The 25,185-nt window shown below is 36.1% G+C and overlaps 1 protein-coding gene across 2 annotated transcripts in view; it reads right to left on the reverse strand.

The window, feature by feature from the left end:
* Positions 1 to 2,208: 2,208 nt before the first annotated feature.
* GPATCH2 (G-patch domain containing 2) overlaps positions 2,209 to 25,185 on the reverse strand; it is a 102,547-nt gene continuing 79,570 nt past the window's right edge. For both annotated transcript variants that reach the window (XM_072333023.1, XM_072333024.1), the window contains exons 9-10: positions 18,253 to 18,335; positions 2,209 to 5,884 (exon numbers count right to left, since the gene is read on the reverse strand). In XM_072333023.1, the coding sequence (XP_072189124.1) occupies positions 5,715 to 5,884; positions 18,253 to 18,335 (253 nt within the window). In that variant the 3' untranslated portion in view covers positions 2,209 to 5,714. The remainder of the gene's footprint in view (positions 5,885 to 18,252; positions 18,336 to 25,185) is intronic.

Raw genomic sequence — 25,185 nt, forward strand, 5'->3', positions numbered from 1 at the left:
GTAATCAGAAAGATTGGACTGTGGAAACTGTCGTCCTGGCAGCTTTCATCATTGAACTACACCAGAACTAAGGAAGCCTTTAATCCAGGTTAACATACATTATTGCCATCCATGGTCAACAGACTTGTACATTTAGCATTAGTTATGCATAAGTACACTTTATGTTGTAGAACATATCTATTACTATGAGAAATATGAAGCCCACCACAATATACACTGAAAGTTTGGCATTTAGAATATTTTAAGTAAATATTCTACTTATTTCACAAATTGTACAACATTCAGATGCTTGTAGTAAGCTAGAACATTTGGAATAGTATCTATTTCCTTATTGAATCAAAAACTTTTTTTTTTCCTTACTCTTGTTACTTGGCTGGAATGAAAGACTACATAACAGATACAGAATCCATTAGTTACTGTACCCAATATTAGGTACAGCAACCAAACAGGTGCTCTGAAGAAACTCTATGCTGATGGTAGTCCAGCATGATCCAGTTGACTCTAGGATTTTGTGGGAAGTCAGCTGCCATGGAAAGTTGGGGATCCATATCTGTAACAGGGAAGGAAGTTAAGGCCTCAGTCTATAAGCACTTCTATGGATGCTTATTTTCATACCTATGAGGAGCTTCACTTCTAGAAGTCAATGGAGATACTCAGGTACAGAAAATGTTATGTCTTCCAGTTTGGGGCTGGGGAAATTGCAGTCTGGTGGGGCTGAAGAAAATTCAAGTCTGAAGTGTCAAAGTGTGAAAAAATAACTGACAATGGCAAGAGTAAGCCAGCCAGAAAATTGGCCAGGTGAGGGATGAAAAACAACTTCACTACTCTGGTACAAATGACAGAAAATCTGGACCCTGCCACTTAGCATATACATGAGATAATATTTGGAGACAGAAAACATGGAGAATTAACACTTCACACATATATAGTTATACTTCTTCAGAAAAAAATAGGAAGGGAAGAACAACACTGAAGACTTAAGGCATACTAAGATACCTATATATAATCCAATATTCTGAATAATAATCTAATTTTCATTTTCAGCTCTTTACTTAAAGACCGACTATTCAAAACAAATGATCTATTACTATGGTCAAAATACCTCCAGTATCTGTTTAGTTGCTGGACAGAAGAGACCCACAGAAAGCCTACAAGTTTCCACTAGAATTATCCTACTGGCAGATAATAATGAATCTTTCATTGCTATGGTTAAGTTTTTCACAATAACTCAAGGCAGACTTTTATTAAAGATTGCTGATAATTTTACCAAACTTTGTATATATGCTATACCATAGATAAACAATCCATGCTGGTAAAGCTCACACAATTTCTATAGCAAAAAAAAAACCAGAACACATAACCCACCACTTAAGAATATCCATACTGAAATTGCTGCACATCACTGAAGACTTTTTCCAGTACAGAAAGATCATTAAGCAATCAAACATACACAACCCCACCCCCCATTAAGAAATGTACTTGTAAATAAACAAACTTAGCTACATCAAAACTTCTCCAGGAGGAATTCAAAGCAAAATGACGTACTTTTAACATGCTAGATTACCTTTAGAGCTGAACTACAGGTGAATAGTGAAATAATTCCATTTTTCACTATGCACACTGCAGGCTGAACATATGCTGTCTTTAGGTATGGGTTTCTGTTGTAGGCACCTTGGCAGATGCTGTGTGCTTAGCTATGCTGCTCCCAAAAACGTTGTTATCAATGAAAGCCTAATTAAAAGGCCTCCTCACTGTATAATGTAAGAGAGAGAAGGGATCCCCATTTCTGATATGCCTTTAGGGCTCAGTGCAGGGAGCAGAAAGATGAAAAAAAGTGGTGTGAGTTCTCCTTGGAGCAACAGTTTTGGAGACCTGCTTGAAGAGAAAGCACAGTCATGTCACAGCTATCAAAGCATACACATACTTAGAGAATGAAGAGAACTTATATTTAAACATCCTGGAACGATATAATAACAAAATTACTACAGATATTTTATATGAGGCACTATGTGATGCGGTTCATATTTTCTACTTAATACCTACCTAGAAAAGTACTGCTAAGGAGGTACAACACTTCTGCTAAAATAGTGTTAGCACAAGATATTAGCGATCCTAATTACATTTTCAGAAACAATGTTTTTGCACTCACCTGAGCAGTAACACTGCCATTGAAAAAGGCAATTTAAAGAAAAGAACATACAAAACCCGTGGAGTCTAATTATTTTATTTCATCTTGCATTTGTGCTGTTAAAGCAAAGCGTTCAATACATATTATTTAGCTATTTACTGCCATTCTACACCCATTATTGACCTAATTGAAGAAAGACAAATGCAGGGACAAACTTGTTAAAATAAGCATATTGATAACGCTTCTCTGACTTCAACAAATATTTACTTAAAAACAGGATTCTGCCAGCAGCTGCTCATGTGTTTCTTTTATTAACAGTTAATGGCTTAATTCACAGAACTCTGAGACACAATGGAATGTAGCAAAATGCAATGTTGATAATACTGGATATGTCTTCTTTTTACTAAATTTTCTGCATAGGCAGAATATTATGTTAACAGCTTAACTACCAATTAATCAAACACCTAAATGGAAAGAATTTGGTGTGTGATAGTAACTTTTAGATACAAGATGAACCAATATTTATGTAGGCATAAAAACCTTCAGTATCTTAGTCAGTATGAATTCGTATTGGAAATAGTTCTACATATACTATAAAATAATGTGAACCAGTTTTGTAGCAGGTGTGATTGTAAGTTAAACGGCAGATGATTTTAAGTTTTGCATGGGAAAAACCTGAAGAAAAAAACCCAGGTACACCAACTTGTTTTAAAGCCAACAAACATTGCAGAGGCTTAAAAAAGACAAAACAAACCAACCCACAATGACTTTGTTTTTTTGTTTTCTTCCTAATGCTAGCCTTAATTGTGCAGTTACACTACTGGAATATCATATATTACACTTAAGAGAAGCAGAAAAATGATGCGATTTTGAATGGGAATTTTACTGCATTAAATTACCTCAAAACACAAGATTAAAATAGTCTAGTAAATCAGTTTCTCCTACAGCTGATCACTAGCTGTGGCATCTAAAAATACCTGCTTGTAAACAGTAAAGGTGAATTTATCTCCATATCAAAATCAATTTGACCAGTTTTAATGTCTAATAATTTCTAACAGACTGGTATAAAACAAAAATCACGGGACTCAATGAGATCCATCCAGGGGTTCTGAAGGAACCGGCAGATGAAGTTGCCAAACCACTACCCATCATATCTGAAAAGTCGTGGCAATCTGTTGAAGCTCTCACTGACTGGAAAAGGGGAACCATAACCTCCATTTTAAAGAAAGGAAAGAAAGAAGATCCAGGGAACTACAGGCCAGTCAGTCTCACTTCTGTACCTGGCAGATCCTCCTGAAGTTCCTGCTAAGGCACATGGAAAACAAAGGTGAGGTGATTGGTGGTAACCAACATGGCTTCACCAAAGACGAATCAATTCTGACAAACTTGGTGGCCATTTATGATGGAATTAGAGCATCAGTGGATAAAGGAAGAGCAACTGACATCATCTACCTGGATTTGTGCAAAGCATTCGACACAGACCTGCACAACATCCTGACTGCCAAATTGGAGAAAAAGGGATTTGACAGACAGATCACTCACAGGATAAGGAACTGGCTAAATGGTCACACTAAGAGATTTGCAGGCATTGCATTGAAAGAATGGGAGTGTGTCATATAAATCTATTACTGTAAATAATAAATACAGAAGTGAGCATTTCTGCTGTCTGCAGAATTCCAGGTTTTTTGCAATTATGTGGCCCTAAAATTCTTTGGGTATGGAATGTATTTAACTTGGTTTGGTGTGCAAGAGATATTAGAAGTGTCTAACATACATTATGCTATGCTCCAAAACCTTCCATAAAAAGTTTGCACTGGTTATTAGTGTCAAGTCCATTTAAAAAATCTTATAATGTTAAAGGGCAAAACCACACAATCTTATCAAGGGTGGAAAAAACAATAAATGGCTCTTCTGAAACTCAGAGAACATCTGCACGCAGCAATCATGAAGAACAACAATGGGTAATGATCTTTTAGTCTACACTATCTAATTTGTGAAAGAATATTTCTGAATTGACAGTACTCACCCTGGAAAGAATGAACAGAACTTCTATGAAAATTCAATGTTATAATGTTGCTACATTTCCTAGCATTGCTTTTCTGGAAAAAAAAATAAAAATTGGTGAATCTGAAAGAAAAAGACCAGAGGAAAAAAAAAACAGTTGACAGTTTCACAGTCATGTGAAGGAAGGTGCACTTCCCTTATTCTCAGGAATTACCTTTGCAATAATCTGCAGGTATGTTTCTAAGCAGTTTGGTAGCAAGAACAGGGAAGGAAAAGAAACTGAAGAATCAAATCCCGTTCCCTCTGCAATCAAAGTAAACATTTCTAGCTACTACAGCAGGTGCAAGATTTTCTTCTTAGTCCATCTGCACAAATGTTTTCTTCAGCCCTATCATTTAATTTTAAAGTGGAATTTGTTTTATACTACAGACCAATAGTGCCCTGGGAGCTTGATTGGTTGCTGCTTAATGAAATTACTTCTGCTGGTATTAGATACATTAGGATACTGATTAAAACACTTAATGATCCTTCTTGATTTTAAATTGCTAGCTGGGGTGTTTGAGAAGCTATCAGAGTATCTTCTTCCTTCCTTTCATCCACCCTAATCTCACTTCTTGTTCTTTTTCAGTTACTTTATGTTCCTTAAACAATGTGTCTCACTGGCACCAGCACAATCACAAAACAAACGCTGAACACTGCATTGTTTAAAATACCAAATCCCAGCATATAAACACTGACAGAGGCATCTTTAAAATACAACTTTCTGGTTCAAAGTTGAAATATATCCTTAAGTGTGGACACAGTAAGGATTACTGATATAAAGAGATATCCACACGCAGAATAAACTTTAAAATTTTAAAATATCTGCTAATAAAAGATAACCCTGCAAATGTAAAAACAAGTATAAAAGCTTTACTTTTTTACTTTTGAGCTTGAATGTGGAAGACAGTGATACATTGCCAGATAATGATGTTGAAATGGCATTCCTATGATGACAAAACCATTTTTCATGCTCTTATACAAAATTGTATAACATATCACCTTCCAGCAGAAAACATGTATATCTTACAGGCAAAATGACAGCTTATCCTCAAATACTGTTAAACACTAGAAATATCTGGTTTGGAAACTTGGCCTGAAAAGGGGGAAAACACAATTACTATATAAAGTTCAGTTTTCTTTGAAAACCTTATCAAGGCTCTCGAGATGAAATTATACTTACAAAAAAAACAAAAACAAAACTGCTTATATACTAAAATCTGCTGTGTCAGAAGGTTCTATGAAAAGAAGCAAATATACTGAATTTTATACTTAATACAAACTTTAAGACCAGAGAAAATAAAAAAGTACAAGTGTTTGTACATTTTAGCACCATTTTAAAATTAGATTCAAACGCCGGTTCTGTCACTGTGTCTGTACCTTGCAGCTGGTGTAGCTGATGTGAAGCACACAAGCTTCAGTGATCTTTGAGAGAAGAACAACCAAATTTGCTGATCGTAAGAAATACTACAAGTTTGCAATTCTTGTCTTTTTAAGTTATTTTCAATCTTTAGTTTCACTTGGCAGCCAAAGTGCATTTCTGTCAGCTGAATCCAAGTCCGAGTCCTTTTGGTCTCTGGATGGCTCGTATTGGCTCTGCTATCCCTTTCCCGTCTGGTCCAAGGCCAGTGCCAGGAGTCCAGCCCATGCTCTGAAGCATTCGGTTTCCAATGTTGTTTTCTGGGATTGGTTGGGTGTTTTCACCTACAAACCCTGAGATTAAAGAAACACACAGTATTAATCAGCACTGCCTGCCATGTGGAGAAAAGCAGGATAATCTCCTTTAAAGCTTTAAATCTTTCTATTCTCCTAATTCATCTAATAGGTTGCTAGAACAGGCTGTCTTTGCATATGTTGACCTCCTGACTGCATATGAGTCCAAATAATACAACCTAAGGCTTTGCTTAATTTTCACAATTTCTAAAGACTGACTCAGTATTTAAGCATTTGGGATCCTTTTTACTCCAATACAGTGGATTTTACATCAGCCTTGAAGAATATGCATCACATGCTCAAGTCTACCTATAAAGGGGTAAGATTACACAAATGTCTTGTCCTACACAATTATTAAGCCGAGACAAACCATACTGTCATGGACACCTTTCCATTCTCAGCAATATTATCAATGCTCAAGAAGATCACTTTCAGTAAACGCTACAAATGTTTTCGGATTAAACACTTGCAGCTTCTACAGAGACTATAATAGAGACAAATGGTCTAATAGTCTGGAATATAGCTATCTCCTTACTCAGTTTCTGTTTTACTAAAACTGCAAGAGTTTTGATATTGTCCAGTTTACTTTTTTTGGTATTTTCAATAATATTTGATGCTGTTTACAGGCTTCTTCCTACACAGATGAGATTTTTTCATTCCTACACAATTGCAGGATGTTTCACATACTCTACAGAAAAGATGGTCAAGATTGCAAAATGCAACTTAACATTCATTTTCTTATGAAAACAGCAAAAAGAAATGTGAATGTCAAATACAAGTGTTTTGTTTTTTTCTCCAAGCTTCCAAGTTCCTCAAGCTAGACTTCTGGAGATAACACATGGGTTGCCTTCCCTTATATGTCTACCTTGCATCAGGAATACAAATTAAATTTGTTCCAGGAATTTGCAGTGATCCTTACGAAGTTAGAAAAGGCAAAATTTTAAGAATGAACTTTTAGGCTAGCACAAGCTATTGCATGCAGGCAGTTGGCTTTTGTTTTTATCTTTTGTACAGCATGCTCCTTCCCACTGACAAGAGAACAAACAAAACCCACCACATGCCCAGTTCCAGACATTATCTGTTTAATTTTCTACGTACTTATCCTGCAAAATGTTTTAGGAGTCCAAGGTGTTTTGTATTTGAAGACTATAATGTCTTCAATCAAGAATTTAAGAAGCTAGCTTACTAAACAGGAACAAAAGTTGAACAAGCACTTCTGAAAAGCCTCATTTAACACCCACAAAACAAAAACAAAGCTGCATAGGGGAAACCCCATAGAGAGATAGAGGTTCAAAAGAAGAGGTGCATTATGGTGACTGAGATGATGAATTTATGGTACTCAAACACAACTCACTACAGATCTGTTTAGATTCAGCAAAACAGTGGCTACATGAAAGGTAGGCAGCTTCCAAGCACCTTAGTCTTCGAGTCAAAGAAAAAGGGAAATGCACTGAGAGAAGGTATTCTTTAATACTAGTTTGAAGCTATGCTTAATGCTAGACTTAAAAAAGGCTTTTAAGTCAGCAGACTCTCATCCCCGAGGGGGTTTCCCTTGAACTGACCAGCACAGAATTCAATGACCAAGACTTCCTTTCTTTTCAGGCCCCCACAGGCAGAGGCAATTTTCATACAGTCAAGTCCCTGACATTGCCTGGCATACACAACACAGGCTTTGCAACCTTCTTAGCTATACTTTCTAGGTCAAAAAAAAAGAAAGAAGAAAGGCAATGGTTCAACAAAAGCAAAGGTAAACCTCACAGGTAAAATCCTGGAAGCCTGTTTTGGTCCACTCTTCGTAACAACTCACAGTAAGAAATGGCATGTGGTTTCAGTAGCCATAGAACAATTAAGTGAACTTCAAAAGAAAGAAAGATCCAAGAGATCCATCAAGCAAGAAAAAACAAAGATAAGAGTATATTTCATGACACATAAGTATCGGAAATACTAGACCATTCATAATGCTGCTTAGACAAAGACAAATGCTGCTGGGCTGGCATGCAAGGCACAGCTTGAGTCAAAATAAACAGCTTTTTGTTAGTCCCTTTCAGGGGAAAACCCACATAATTATTCCTGTAAAATACGTACCTTCATACTTGAACATTAACTCAAGAGATGCAGAGCAACTTCACACAAAAGATGCATGAAGAAACGATCTGTGCCATGATATAGTTAAATAATTGAATGTTGTTATTTTGTAATTTTTTTAATGTTGCTCATTGCTTTTTCCATGCAGTGACTGACAGAAAAATTAGAACACTTTTTGTTTCAACAGACATATATACATCAGAAATACATATGAAAATTGTTTTTTTTCCCCACTGTATATACTTCTGTTTCCTATTAGAACACCAAGGTCTGCCCTGAAGCCTTCTGTTTCATTCTTACACTTTGCCAAGTAATAACAACAAGAGAGAGCAGAAAACACCATATAAACTTGGCTTCCACACTCCCTTTTGGGCAAACAATCAAGGAGCATGCACTGTCCAAAGGATAATGTGCTTGGAGGCTTTGTACAGCAGCAATAATAAAGCAAAACCAAAAAGCCACACAACTTGCCTATGTTATGGGCATGCACATTGACTAATTACTCTTTCATGTACATAATGTAAATACGAATAGTTTTTATTTCAATTTTGAAAAGGTTTAATATATGCAAATCATTTGCAGCAGTCAGTTTTTATATAAACATATCTATTTCTGTCTTAAATTTTTCAAATGATGAATGAGAATTGCAGGGATATTAATTTATACTGTAAATATTTTTTTCTGAATCAGAAGAATGTGGATAGTTGTATTCACAACTGCCTTTTTCCTCCATCTCATGGTCAATCAGAAATAAAAACAAAATAAAGCCAACCCTGCATCTTCGACCCACTGCATGATCTAAAAGAACTCTTAAAAAAATCACACCACACTGTTTGTTATTTCCCTGACCCCCAATTCATATGCTTTGGGCATCAATTTTCTAATTAAAATCGGTAATTGTCCTTGAAATATTCATCTTCAAGTTCAGTTTTTAATTCAAGCCCAGGGCACTTCTTGGACTTGCCAGTAGGGCCTTTTAGAGAGAATGGTCCAAGCACATTGGCCTTGAAAAGGGCTGTGGTACCTCTGGGACGTGTTCAGTCTTGACCCACCCAGGAGCAAGAACAAAATCAACACACTGTGCCACCCCACAAAACATAACTATGCAAAACCAGATTAACCAAAGAGCAGGGATGCATTTTTCAAATTTTATTGCTGTATGGGGCTTTGTGGAGTTGCATGAGTTATGAGGAACTTTCTGTATTAAGAATTTGCTGGAATCCCCTATATAGTGTCTTTTCTTTTTACGGACTGAAAATGTCTCAGCTACTGTAACATTTTGGTTCCTGGACTTTCAGATGAGAAGTCTATGTGCAGGAGTAGTTAGCATTACACAAGTGAGGAGCTCATACTGAGAAACGGTAGCTTGCTTGAGAAGATAGCAATTAAAAATTCCTCCTCTTGCATCCCTTCACTTAGCAATGCTGGTAACCAGAATAATAAATTAAAAAAGCCCTACCTTCAAACATTTGTGCATATGAATAGACACTTCAAGGTCTACATTTATTATGCGTATGACCTTACATATGTGGAATATGGTAAGGAATACGATAAGGAAGAAACTAAACTAGGAAGTGAAAAAACAACAACAACAAAAAAACTCGTCACATTTATGTAATTTTTGATATGATATTTATGATGTTATTAAAGGCAAGTTTCAATGAAAAATAAAGGCATGCAATTTTTTCTTAACAGCTGTTGAGACAGGTATGTCCTGGTTAAACAGTGCACTAGCATTCAGTGCCATACCCTTGATTTTACAGTGATTGCCATGAATTAATTTAATTCCATCTGTAAGCTAAAATCAGATCAGAGGTCTAATGCTGCTGCAGGCTCCACATCTGTTTAATCATTTTTGGATACAACAGCTTGCAAAAGTTCAGGTTTTAAATTTGCTTCATATTTAAGAAACAGTGCTCCTCTGCAGGAAACAAATGAGCCTATGCACAGTTTTGATGCATCAGATACATTTTATTTGCTAAAAGCTTTCTACAATACTTAGAAGCTCACCGATTAAGTTATCATGTATTATGGAATAAAAAAAGGAACTGTGACCCTGTCAACCCTAATTGTGACAGTATTTATTTGTTTGGTCAAATTTCTGGGTAAGACTAATATCAAGCATGTTTGGTTTAGATTTGCGTGAATAAAGTCGGAATACAGCTAGGTTCACTCTCTTAAGTAACTCTTATTTTAAAAAGCACTACTCTTTTTATTTTTAAGCTGTAAGAAGCAAATTAAGGCATACTGAAATAATTCCATCTCTGGTCACCGAACTTTTGTGATGTTAAGAAAATGGGTATTTTTTAAACAGTTCTGAGAAAATGACACTGTACAGAAATATAGTCTTGGCCTTTCATCTTTCTGTTATATGATTAAGACCTGTGAGTAGAACAGCAATGCCTTTGCAGAGCATTCCACAACTATTATTTCCTTTTCTATCTCTCTCAGCAGCCTTAAATCCTTTAAATCCTTTCCTAGAAGGATCTCTTTTTGCTTGGGTAATTTTTGCAATACACGGCCTGCTAACCCTTACCCCCTACCCTGGATCTCACTTATGTCTATCACAGCAGAGTCAGTCTTTCTACCTCAAATCTTCCAAGGAGTATTGTGGATGGTAATTCACTTGCGTAATTGGCTCAAGAGATGAAAATCTTGTATCTGCCTCTCTTAGCCACTAATCTATCCAGCTGACTGCAAGCCTAATTGGCAGCTTGTTTAGTAATTTGGCTCCTAAAGTGTTGTATTGATGTTGGATAAACAGCCAATGGAAGGCGAAACGATACATGCTGCTTCACTTTAAAAGCTAGTGCACTTTCCCCATCATTTTCTGAAAGCGTTTAATATTCCATCTCTTCTTTTTCTCTTCTGATTTCTCACTAGACAGATGAGCTCAGAACAGTAGGGACTGATTCTCGATTCACAATACATTTTAGAAGGAATGTAATCAAAATATCATGTTGCTGTAGCGCATCTTTTCTATGTCCATTCTAACTAAAAAAAATGGGAATCAGATTACCCAGATGTTTTTATTCTTAAAACTGTTTTGGATAATTGTACAAAGTCAGCAGTGTGAGCATGGCTGACAGCCATACTGTGATTCTTTTTCTTTTTAAATCAGTGCCTCTAGTGGTTTTCACAATTCACTATGCTGTGGCTATATAACAAAAACAAGCAAACAGAGAAAATCAGATATGAAAACACTGCATTATTTATCTAAGTATTTGAGATTGAATCGTTAGACCAAACTCTCATATATGCCTCACAGCGAGGTATTAAGGACTATGTCTCAATAACAACCTTAGAAGAGTTATGGTCTAGGGTAAGTCTGCTTGCATTGCATTCTACTCTAGCCAGTATAGAGTGATGAAACCAGCCCAGAAGGCAGTCAGAATCTCAGTAGCTGCTCGAAGCATTCATATCCACCCAGCATCCACAACAGAACTCAATGTCTGCACTGCTACAGTTTCACTCCTACTGTCCCACTGCTAGTCGCACTAAAGTAATTGTTACATAATTGCAGCAGGGGTAGATGCATCCTGCAGTACAAACCTCGGATTTTACTTTCATTTCAACCTTCCCAATTATAAATCCACACACTGATGAAAATTTGGATACTGAACCAGTTAACTGGTCTTCCATCATTGCAGATCACTTGGATTTGGACTTCCGAGTGCTCTTCCCATTTCTTGCTTTAGTGGACCACACTGTGGGTGAAGTGTATTGTTTTACCCATTCAATCTCTAATATCTTTGGATGGAAAAAGCCAGACTGAGTAGTATACAATAATAAACACGAAGAACAAAAACTGGAACATTACTAAGGCTTCTGGCTAGAATACACAGATGATAATAGGACTTAGACGATTCTTGTTTTGGAGAGCTTTCTAATAAAATGAAGATCTGGGAAGACACTGAATTATCCCTTTCCATTTGAAAGATATAAAAATAACACCACATCTAGCAGCACTCTTTAACATGCAATTGTGTCACTTATACAAGCCAACTACAGTCCTTGTGTCAGTAACAGAGACACCAGAATGCAAATATTAGATGTGACCTCAGCTGTAGCAATGTCAAGCTATAGGCTGACAATCAAAGAACCCAAAATTTTCACAGCTCTTCTCTTCTTCACGGCCCTCCTCTGGACCCACTCCAATAGCTCTGCACTGCTTTTGTGCTGAGGGCCCCAAGCCTGGATGTAGTACTCCAGATGGGGCCTCATATGAACAGACTAGAGGACAATCACCCCCCTTTCCCTGCTACCATCATCTCCAATGATGCAGCTCATGTTACTGTTGACATTCTAGGCTGCAAGTGTGCACTGTTGGGTCACGTCCAGCTTTTCATCCACCAGGACCCCCTAATTCCTTCTCAAGTCTCTCCACATCTTTCTGGTCTCCTTCACTGGTCACCAGGGACTTTGCCTCACAGTTACCACTTTTCAAATATGATGGAGCGTGGCTTGGAAACTACATCAGCCAGTTCCTTCAGGACCCTGAGATGCATGTTGTCTGGCCCTGCAAACTTGTACAGTCTCATGGGGTGGTGGTCTCTGACTTGCTCCACTCTTACACAGGGAGGGATATTGTTCCCCCAGTCTCATCTAGAGGCTCAGGACTGTGAGAGGTATGGGAAGCCCAATTGCCAGAGAAGGCAAATAACTCATTGAGAATTTAAAACTTCTCCATGCCTTCTGAAGCCTGTTCTCCCTTCCCATTTATCAGAGAGGGGACACTCTCCTTTGCTTGTCTCTTCTGACCTGCAGAACCCCTTCTTGTTATTTTTCACGTCCCTTAAGTTATTCGTTCCAAGAACAATTTATGATGCAAGTTCAATTCCATCTGTGCTTTGGCTTTCCTGATCCCATCTCTGCATGACCAAATGGCTGCCCTCTGTATTCTTTCCAGGCCATGTTTCCCTGTTTCCACTGCTTGTACATTTTCTTATTTTCTCTCAGTTTGACCATCAGGTCCTTGCTCAGTCCTGCTGGATTCCTGCCTTTCCTGCAAGCTCTTGCTCTGAGAAAAGCATCCATAAAGAGCTGCCAGCTCTGTCCCATTCCTATATCCCTATGGCCAGTATCCCTGGGGAGCCAATATACTAATTCCTTAGATGGATGTCCATTGTTACGAAGTTCAGAGTCCTAACTTTGCTCTTTGCCAGGTCCATATTCTCCAAGATCAGGAACTCAAACTATCAGTGCATCCGAGTAGATGACAAAACAAACAAGCAAAAAGCAAAACAAAATTTAAAATAGAAAAAAAAAGCTCCCCCCAGTCATTTAAAATGCAGGTGGCTCCTTTGTGAGGAACCATTTCTTTACAGTACCTAGTGTTGTTTCCAGTACCATATGGTACACCCCGATCATTTACTTTTTAACTGACTTAGTGAAAAAATGAAAAAAAGCCTTTAAAATTCAAACTCCTGCAGAAATAAATTACATCAAATACACACACACACACACACATATATATGTATGTATATATCTCCATAGTCTGGATGCTCAGGTAGATAGGCCCTGTAACCCATAGAAGATGATAAGAATTGGTGTACTGCGATAAGGAAGAGTATTCACAACATGCCAGTGTTGTAACTGTTCTATGAAAAGACATTTCTGTTTATAGAGTTGTACATTTAGTAGGTGGAAAAGCCATGAATCAAGCTAAGAAGAAAGGAGGCATAAAATAGTTTGTCTATTGTTTTGGAAATTTACTGACAGATCATTCAAGAACAAAAGGATTCAACAAAAGCCTTCCCTTTCTTTGCAACTATTTCAGTAACTTGACCTTCACCACAAACTTACCCTCAGAAACCTCTGTTATCACAGTGTAATCACAATCTTTTTCAAATCATCATTTGGTACTGCAGATATTCAGGTCTGATTTTTAATCACTGACATATTAAGCATCAGCAAAATAGTTTGCTTAGCTGTTCTGTTGGCAATTTTTAAAAAGGAATGAAAACATGTACCCTTTTGATTACTTTGTTAAAGTGAGTCATGATGGCATTACTGAGCTCTCAGAGTTTCTGCTGTAATTATGTTATATTTTTTCATTAAAAACATCTTTTTAAACAAGAATCTTAACTTTGTCATTTCAGTCTGTATCAGCCTGTATCATAGTATGCAACACACCAGCTAGATGGAGATGTAACATCTGAAGTTTGCTTTTCTTAAAAATGATCAATATTAAGTTGCCTATAAAATGCACAATAACATATATTTAATATGTAAATTCTTTGTATTTCAACTACAAGATGGCTTTCTTTTTAAACTTAGATTTTGCAAATCCACACTACAAAGCACACTAATAAACACCAGATATAAAAGAACATTTTCAAACATAAATAAGTGATTATTTATAATGCACACAAATAAAACTTAACATTTTTATTATTCTGGATACAATTTTCTACACTCTTTAAATTAAGTTATTAACATCCTTCAGGAGTCAAGCAGAATTTGCACACCAAAAAAACAATTTCAGCAAGCAAGATTTAGAAGCATCTGATATAAAGACAAACAAAAAAAGAAAAAAAAAAAAGCTGACAAAAATAAAATTTGTACAAAGGTGACCGAGGCACTAGGAGAGAAACAGGTAAATGTATCAGAGCATCTGAAATTCTGTAGCATCTACCAATTTGATATGAGACTTTAAATAGGTAATCTGAGTTGTTTACTGAAATTACTGTAAGCATTTCCAGCGCACTCATTTCAACTACGAACAGTACTTCATAGAGAATATCCTTCCTCTTACATACAACTTTCTGTTGTTTGTTTTATTATTATTTTCATTGGTACCAGAACCCAGTTTTGGTAGGGTTATTTCCATGATGATATATTGGCTTGCCTAAGAGCTTTTAATGCAAACTTGAGGACATTGTATTGCTGCAATGAAATACATCAGGGTGTCACGTGACATAGCTCTACCGCTCAAGTACGTAGTCAAAGAAGGCATAAAGTCATTGTGAATGACCTGGCCCCTAACACACAACACTTTGTTCTTACAAGAAATTGTAGAAAGATTTTTCTTTCCATCTTTTTTACAGTTGATAAACCAACTACCTGCCAAAGCTCACGTAATACACAGATGGGGCTATAACATGCATCCAAAATCCAGAAAACTTATTTTTGTAAAAAATAAAATAAAATAAAACAAAACAAAATAAAATAAAGACAGATCAGGACTTCACCTCCTCAGTACAGCCAGGTCCTAACAACACATACCTAATATTATCTCCTGTATTTTTCACTGCTTTTCAACACAGCTTTTTGTCACCTTTACAAATGACATTTTTCAAACTATAAAACGCACTGCGTCACTCAAACTTTCTTGCTTCAATAGTTTCTCACTGCTGTACAAGTAAATCTACATCCTTTGTTACTAATATACACAAACCTATTGGTATGTGACTTTGACTCCAGGCTGAGAACAGGTTATAAATTTAGAAATCAATATCTAACTCTATCAATATTCATTTTACTTTTTCAATACAAAATACAAAGGTGAAAGAGCAGTAAATAAGCTGGAGTACTGAAATAAATTGGGTGTTCTTGTCACAATTAATAAACGTTTAACCAATAACACTGCTTGCTACAGAAGTCTATAGCTTTTAATATGTCTGAAAATAGCAGGTGCTACTCTTGTGAGACTCAAAACAGAGAGCATATTTCAACACTTCACCGGTATCACCGGTCATTCTCTCTACTACTGCTGCATCTAAGCATTTAAAAGATGATTTTCAAGGCTGTGCACAGCACTACAGCAATTACTTAATCACTGTAATTTTTTGAAAAACACAGATGATTTTTAAAACATGTTTCCAGAGACTATAAACTTAAGCATGTCATGCTTTTTCCGATGTTATTACATTCAATAGTTTATTTCCACTTTTTCCCCAAAGCATACTAGAATGCTCAGTTCAAGTAGTCTGACCTACAAGGGCTGCTCCAGAAGTAATGCCTCCTACTTTATTATGCTGGCCCACAACATTAGAGATAGATGTTGGTGGTATGGAAGCAGTGATGGAACCTTCCTGCCAGTATTCCATTAAAGGTTGTTGCCATGTGACAGATGGCAGTAGAGGGGCAGTTTTACAGAATGCCATCTGAGAGGGACGTATTTATCAAGCAAAGGGGTGTTACTGAATTCTTCCACATGTAAAAAATGGTACCCAGTGACATTCATCGATGCTTGCTGAATGTTTGTGGAGACCAAACAGTGGCTGTGAGCACTGCAAGGTGGTGAGTAGTGACTATGCTGAAAAGCAAAGCAAATTTTCAGCTACAAAACACTATCAAATGGTGTTATTTTGCTCTTTGTATATGTTGTATTTTCTATGAAAATAAATAGGAGGCATTACTATCTGAACAACGTATGTACCTTTGTTTTTTTTCAGAGGACTGATTTTTATTAGGCAAAAGATTGTGGCGTATGTGTCTCAGGAAACTATTAGCAGTTCATCACTCATTTACAGATAGCCTTTAAGATTTCCTTGTTAAATAAGAAAGATTATTAACAGAATGCTTCTTCTATCTCCCAACTTTTGTTCAAGTAAGTATGCACATATCTTTTCCTTTCAACAAAATATTTATTCACAAACTCTTCTGTATAAAATGTAGCCCTTCTGTTCCTATATCTTATCTGAAAAAATTGAAAGGAGAATAACCCAATAATAAAAACAACCATTTTAATTCAAGTTTCCAGATGTATTTCCATTCTTAAAGGATACCATACACCTTTCACAAAACAGTATAAAATACTGACATATATAATCAAGCCTCAAAACAGAAAATTGTTATAATTTATGAAATGATATAAATTATCTACACCTATGTAGAACCTGACCAAAGTTTATATTTGTTTAAAATTTTCCAATAATGAAATGAAGGGAAAAACTTGTGAGAGTACAGAAAAAAAATCCTCTCTCCTTCTGTAAAGAACAAAACTGAGACAATTACTTTGAATTTAAAAAGAAAATAAACCCTCAAATTACTTAAAAGGTATCTCATATGATACATTTGCTCATCTTTATTCTGTTATCCATCAAATAAAAGAAAGTCCTGTGAATTCAGAATCTCTAAATTTGTGAATACAGAGATAAACAATGTTGAATATAATCCATTTGCTTTAGTAACAAAATGTTGGCTTTGCAAAGTTGCACAGAGGAACCAGATTGTAAAATAAAATACTGAACACTAAAAGCCCAAGGTAAAATGAACAATAAAATGAATTTCATGTTATTTCATACCCTCTTAGTACAAAATGACATCCTTTAGTACTTGAAAGTTATCAAGTGAAAATCACCTTGTAGAAATAATTATATTATTCTCTCTTCAACCATTAAGTATTTTTCTTTCTCACTTCACATATGTTCAGAGTCTTAGAACCTGACCCACTCATTCTCTTTTTCCTTACTACTGCCACTGAGGTGCTTTAATAACATTCTTAATATTATTCTTAGTCTGTTACTGCCATGAGGTTTAAAACAATGAAATTTCTGCAGAGGGAATCCAGCTGGAATACAAATATTAGGCTTCTCCAAAGACAGATATTTGAATATATATGAAAAACCATATGTGCTATGTATGTTGCTATAATAATTTATATATGACTACCATGTACGATCCAGATTTACATATTACCTATACATAAAATGTCTGACACTGACACACAAACACCATCTATTCTTTCCAGTATGCACATATATAATTAATACAAACAAACTGACAAGTGTTGTATAAATCACTGCTAGGTATTGAAAAAGTCATTTCACAGCAGTGACATCAGCAAAATGCACACAATGATTGTGACCTCGCATCTGTAAAAATCTTTCAGAAATGTGCTTACAAGTTGCTTCCTGTTTAATCCACAGCATTAATTTTAAAGCTTATCACCACCTTTTCAGTTGTTTGCAGGATATTTGCTATATCCATACGCTCTCTTCACAGAAAAATAAAAGACAACTTAAGTTTTTCACCTTGTAATGCCTGAGCAGATATGAACCATAATCTGTGCTGTCTGTGATTTTTAGTATATGAAAAAAGATACAGTCCCTTTAAAGAAATGCTGTTATAAAGATCTAGAAATTGAGAATGTTTGAGGGAAAGATTAAAAAGATACACTCTTCTAATTCTACTAACAAATAAGGATCGAAAAAAACTGAAGTTACAATATAAGTTACTGAATTTACCCAGCCTTAATCTCGGTCACTGACCTACTGCTTCGTATTTACAGATTTACCATCATGTGTTTTGTGTTCTGTCCCACTGAAATTGGTTACCTGTGGGTCCTGGCAGGGGAGCAGCTTTCCTTCTCCGTTTGATGTCTCCCATGCACAATGATCCTAAATGCACACTGGTTTGCCTGCAAGTAATTATAGGAGAAAACTATTAACAAAGGAAGAAAAATGCCACAAACACAAAGCTTGTATAATCCAAACCTGTATCAAAACATTCAACTGAGATGAAGCTGCGCTGTGAAGTCACCAATCTTGTTTATATCGAAGCATAATTACGCTTGTTGACAAGTGCTCAGTATCTAAGTGCAGCACCATAAATCGTTCTTGGAATGAATAATATAAAAGGAATGTTTTTTAATTTTCAAAACTGGCGATCTTTCTAGTGCAACATAAAACAAACAGCAAACACACTGTTGCTTCTGACAGGAAAATAGCTAAGATTAATTATCTAAAGAAATCACAATATTGTTGGTACAATATCAATTGGCTAGTAATGCCTGACTGTCAGAAAAACATTTATTACAGGAAAACCACTGTCAATTTCTTTTTAAAGTAAGATGAAGAACAAATGAGAAAACATGAAACAGCAAACTCTTCAAAGGTAAATGAAATCGTCTTGCAGCACAACAATTTGCCCTTTACTAATTCAAAGGTACAGTATGATTATGATATAACTGAATACAATGTCCAGTTTCTCATTAAATAATCACAAGCTTCGGAGTGGTAAACTGTTGGACCTGCCTAGGACAGTAGACAAGCCAAAGTTACTACTCTAAAGCCATCTACCTAGCAATGAGATACCGTATGAAAGGATAAATTTGGAATTTCCAAATAATGAATTTTACAATATAATCTTAAAGGAGACATTATTTTTCTTAAAGTTATGTGCAATCCCTGTAGAAGGGAACATACATAGTTGGCATTATTTTTTGTAAAGAAATGAAACTGAACAGGGGATAAAAGGAATAATTTATTAATGCCACAATTTTACTGTTCCTGGATACGTCATTCAGACTTGTGAACCTCTTAGCAAAGTATTGTGGTGGATTCTGATAAAACTACAAGATGAGAACTGCATTGAATAGTCTACTTTTGCATAGTAATACTGTCACTCAGGGAATCTGGTTTCAGCATGGATATATGACCCGGCCTTTACTATTTGTATAATTATTATTTTAAGCTGTGATGCTTCTAAATGAATAACAAACGATCATTTATGTTGTGAGACTTCAGAGTGAAAAGAATATATTGATTAAAAAAATGGCAATGTAAAGTCTTCTGTATACTTAAATAAATAAATGATACAGTAAACTAACAAGGAAGTACTCAGTGCTTTTATTTAAATAGTAAAATATTCTAGTAAACAAGTTTCATGCAGAAATGTATTCCAGCCTTACTTAATGAGTCCCTATTTCAACATGTTTTTCTCTTATTTTCAGTTTTAATCTTCCTTGCACTTCTAAGTTGAAATACTGCCCTATTTAACATCCAGATTCTGCAGTAGAACCACTATACTAACATAGTGCTATATTTCAGTCCCAAATTCAGACAGAAATCAAGGAATGTAACCCATAATCAACTGTACAATACAGAAAATGAATACTTAAACATAATATGGGAAAATAAATATTTAAGAGATACATATAACATTGATATTAAACATGTAGAATAAATTGTGTGGTAATTTATATGCCAAACAGTGTGCAACTCTGTGCTTTCAGAATGAAAAATGGAAAAAGTCTCTAGGAATACAAGCAGGATGAAAGATAAAAATTAATAAAGTCAGGCAATTGAACCTGAAGACACAGGCTAGAGCAGTAACAGCTAGCAGTGTTTGAGTTATTTTACCCAGAATTGATTATCTGTTACACTACATTGAGATATCCAGATTATTGATCTGTAAAGATTATGGTACTTGGGTCTCCCCACTTTTCCTTCAGGCACAGGAATGGAGTTGCAACAAATAACACTAAGTAAGGACTACTTTGTTATTGTTGTCACCCTTCATGTAGAACACAGCAGTTACTTTTTAATTTAAAATCAATGAACATCTGAAAGGCAGCCTGGTTCCTTCAGCATAAATGAATCATTTGTCTTTGCAAGGCACAACAATCTGATCACCAGCCAAGGTGAGTGTGGGTATTTCTTTGTTGCTGAAAATTCCATGTGCCACAAATAAATAGCAATATGCTAGAGTCCCAGTAAAGCTCTGTCAAATCTGGTTTTATGGCTACTAACATCAAATCTCAGACCGGTTCTCAACGCAGAAGTGGAGTTTGCTTTCACCCAGGTCTTACCATCTGACATGCACCGCCAATTCAGATCGCAGCGAAACATAAAGCTAGGGGTTTTAAAAGGAATGGACAAGAACCATCACAGTTCTTGAACCAGCAGTTAGATGAAATGAAGCATCATACTTCAGCAGAACACTACATTTTGAAATGCTTGTAATGGGGGTATTAGAAAGCAGGAAGAACTCTGACCCTCAATCAGGCTAAGTTCAGCATTATGTTCCTTAGCATTAATTCAGAAGAGTGAGGATTACAGAAAGGAAGATAGCTATTTGCCTGACTACTCTTTACTTATCCCTAGCTTGCTTCTAGCTATCATTTATAAATAGTGCTCTGCAGGGAAGCTAGGCATTTTATTAGGGAAAAAATAAAACTTGTTAAGACCACCTTGCCTGAAAACTTGGCTTTTGACGTGCTGGTGACAGGGACTAGAGCAAGCAGTGTCAAATGGAATAATTTTTAAGGAAAGACAACAGGAACTTGTCGCCTCATTGTATGCATTTACAAATAGAGGCTTTCCAGAGTATTAGGCCTAGTTAAAGCTGCCCTCTGGATAAAAAGTGTTCCCAAGCAGCCTCAGACAAGCTTGGGAGACAAACAGATGTGACTATGGTCCCTGGCGTTTGGCAAGAACACTCACTGTCAATAAGAAAAATATGAGCATGGACAGGGCATCAGCTGCACCACGGCAGAGCAGGCCTGCGAGTGTCACAGCCGCGGCAAAGTTGTGGCAGGGGGAAATCAGAGGGCTGCAAAAGCCAGGCTGGTGTGAACTTACACTAGCATGCCAGGAATTGTTGTTGTTGTGGCATGCCTCAACATATTAAACAATAACACTGGATAAACTACTGTCAATTTTTATTTATTTATTAAAAAAAATCTTGGGTGCTGTGTTTAGACTCTTCATTATGCATGGTAAATAAGAGCCTCAACACTGAACATAGACTACAGAAGGCAGGAACAGTAAAACAAACAATAAAATCCTATGGCAATAATAACAATGAAAAGCAGTTTTGATACAGCAAATCTGTTTTTTCCTCTGTATAGAAGTATCATGATGCAAAACTATTCAGAAACATCAAGACATTGTTCCAAACATTTACTCAGACAAATTCTGTTATCTCCTTATATAGTTGCAGTTTTCCTGTCATTTTTTTCTCAAGAGACTTGCCCTTGATATCATACCATACAATTTTTGGCTCCCCAAATAATTCTATCTATACCTACAGAACAGACTCCTTTTTTTCCCCCCCATAATTATCACAGCTGAGTAAGCAAGTGATTTTCATGAGTCCCTTTTCTATTACTCATGTCTTCATACAATCATAATATAACAGAATGTTTGAGGTTGGAAGGGACCTTAATGATCATTTAATGTCAACCTGCACACCACAGGCAGGGTTGCTGTCTACCAGACCAGGCTGCCCAAGGCTACATATAGTATGCCCCCGAACACATTCAGCTGTCCAAGACATTTGTTAGAGGTTATATCAGATTTATGTATGCAAAATCCCTCTGTAGACAATGGGCCACTCGGTAACATCCCTCAAACCAACCACTGTGTGATGGAACCTACAGCTGCACAGCTTACATGGTGATCCACCTTGTGAGCAAATGAACACAGAACTCTGCTGCTACTAGAGTTAAAAATTCACTAGCCCAATCACTGAGAAGGGCAATACGATGAACTCACCCAAATGACTTTTAGCTCACTGATTTACTACATGTAATCACAACTGATTACTAGAGTAAACAAACAAACAAACAAACAAAAAGCTCACAACCCCTAAAACAAACAACTATAACAGTCCGAAACTCAATGCTCCCCCCAGATTAAAAAACAAAAAACAAAAATCAAAAATCACAAAAAACAACTAATCAAATCCAATAATTACTCTATAGCCTCTTCAGAAAGAAGCAATGAAGGCTGTTATTAGTGCAGTTAACTTCATTAACATTCAGTATATTTAGTGTCAAACCATTTAGCTTACTACACTGCAACACTGCTAAGACAACTTGTAAGTAATTGAGATTGTGGTTTTGAGTTCCATGTTAAAAATGGATAAAAGTACTGATGACTAACAAAGTCAGATGTGGGAGAGTAAACATCTTTTGTTTAACAACATTTATTTAATATCTGTACTCATATTTGGAAAACCCTATGCTGGTGGATATTATAACGTAATAATGCTTTGAAGAAGCCTGATTTCAATACGATAATTAGGTGAACTTGTAATGATCAATACTTGTCTATCTGTTACACTACAACCAACATCTCTCTCTCACCTGAGGAACAAACCCACTGTAAACAGTGCCACATCATTCTGCCACAGTATCAATGTATTCCTGCAGATGGCTGTAGAACTCTTCAATTTTTATCATCAGAATACTTTAGCTACTGTAGAAGCTTGACAAAAGTTTATAAGCAAAATTCTTTAAGAAGAGATTAAAATAAAGCAAGAGTTGATGGGTTTGCAGTCTAGAAGGGACTTGAGAGAATTATTTTCAAGTGGAAATGTAATTGCCACCATCATTTCTCAGTCCTAAAATATAGATAAGCAAAAGATATGAATATAGATATAATTGAAGACAGAATGCAGTGAGGACCATGATTGACATTATGCTTCGAATGCTTTGACAATTCCTTATAAACTGAAATTAAGTAGACAGTATGTGAAATAACATTCACATTAGCATAAAGATTAAAATAGCAACAGAATTCAAAACTGCGTAACAGATGAAAGTCAATAAAATGAAGTGCATTGTGTAACTCAACTTTACAAAATCAAAGCATAATCTGAGTGAACTTCCCATTACTTAAATATCGTTAGCATGACAATACCACAGAAAAGGTTCTCAAATTCATACGCATATAGACCTGTACTACAGATTCCTGTTTATTACATGGCTCAAAATGCAGACACTGTTGTATACAGTTACCAAAGGAAGCATATTCATTAAAACTGCTTAAATAGAAAGCCTGGATGCATTTTTAACTCCTACTGTATCCTCCTAACTCTCCAGAAGTGACTAACAATGGCTTCAAGACCACCTGAGTCCACAGAACAGTTTATGATCACTTTAGATCTAAACAGAATTAAAGACTACTATGTACATTTTACTAAACATCCAATCACATTATGATGAACATGAACTTCTACATTTTCTTTTGCCTGAACGTCCAAATGTGGGCACAGCGTCTGGCTTCCATGGAAATGGCCAGAGAACTGTAAACCTGTGGTAACATTTGTGCCTTATGAACAATTACACATATGGATGGCTTCTTGCCCATTCTCAAGATGGTTTCTACACCCTCTCACTCTTTAAATATGCACAGTGCATGTGCAGTTCAAGCAGATGTGCAGGACACTACTCTGAGGTCATCTCTGTGGATTAGCTGACACTAAATAAGAATGAACAGAAAAATGGATTTAACAACAAAGATCAAGACTCCAGATCTCAGTATGATGTAATACAGTAATCTTGAAATAAACGATTCAGTAACATTTTGGTAAGAGTATGTGAGATAAATGTCACACAGTACAAGTTTACCTCTCTTCAAGTCAAATCAATGTCTACAATCTAGTTTGTTATTTGTCACAGCAACATCATGTGTGCATGCCTGGTGGCAATCTGGGCAGTCTGAGCATTAAGTACTAGAGCAGCCTCCACTGTCTACACCAAAGCTACTGCGATAGCTGCAATCTTGGTGAGCAATTCTTCACTTAAATTTTCCTTGCAGAAAAAAAAAGAACAAAAACCTCTGATAAAGTGATACTGATGTCATACACTCTGGGTACACATGAGGGTCTACCTCTACTTCTATCATACTCACCCCAGCGAATTAAAAGGATTTTGTGGCCTTTACGGAAACTGCAAAAACAGCACTTATAATATTTAGCACTAGGAGACTGATTCCCAGAAATCAAAAACTTAAAAATCTCTACTATGCCTGAAGTAGTCCTGATTTTGTTTTTAACAAGTGAAATTTCACAAATTTAAACATATTCCCTCAAGTTAACATTCTGGAGATTGTAGAAAGAACAGTACAATTCCCCCCATACCTTCTGAACACTATCGTGTTGACAGTATTGAAGGCATTTCCTTCTTGTCTGCAAATTAATCTTGTCTACAAAACATGCTAAAAGTTTTTACAGTTATTCTTCATTCAGTGCTAAAGAACTGGCAAAATAATATGGAAATACAATTCATATGTAGCATAAACATTAATTATTAATGGTTATGAAAATGAATATAGATTTCTCCTTGGTATCATTTTTCTCAGACAGCATTCACATGAAATCAGTTCCACATTTGATTCCTCTACTTCCTTTACAAACATTGAAGCTTTTCTTCAAACTTGTTTAAAGAATGACATCATCCATGCAACAGATTGCAGCATCTGCCTCCACAAGTGTGAAAAAATATTATATTAACCACAAAAGCTATGCACTTTATTGTCCTCTTACAAAATTTTAAACAGCTGCGATAGAACAGTGCATGTCAAACTCCTTCCATATTAAGCCAATCTGTTCACAACATAACTTTCAACATAAGGATGACATACCTATTTTATTGAAAGCCCTATGGCAATTACTAAGAAAAATACAGTTTTCCTCCTGCCCACATCAGCTTATCTCATCACCAAATACTGTATCACCAAATACTGTATCCTAATATCTTC

The sequence above is a fragment of the Excalfactoria chinensis genome, chromosome 3, assembly GCF_039878825.1.
Source record: "Excalfactoria chinensis isolate bCotChi1 chromosome 3, bCotChi1.hap2, whole genome shotgun sequence".
NCBI classification, from domain to species: Eukaryota; Metazoa; Chordata; class Aves; order Galliformes; family Phasianidae; genus Excalfactoria; species Excalfactoria chinensis.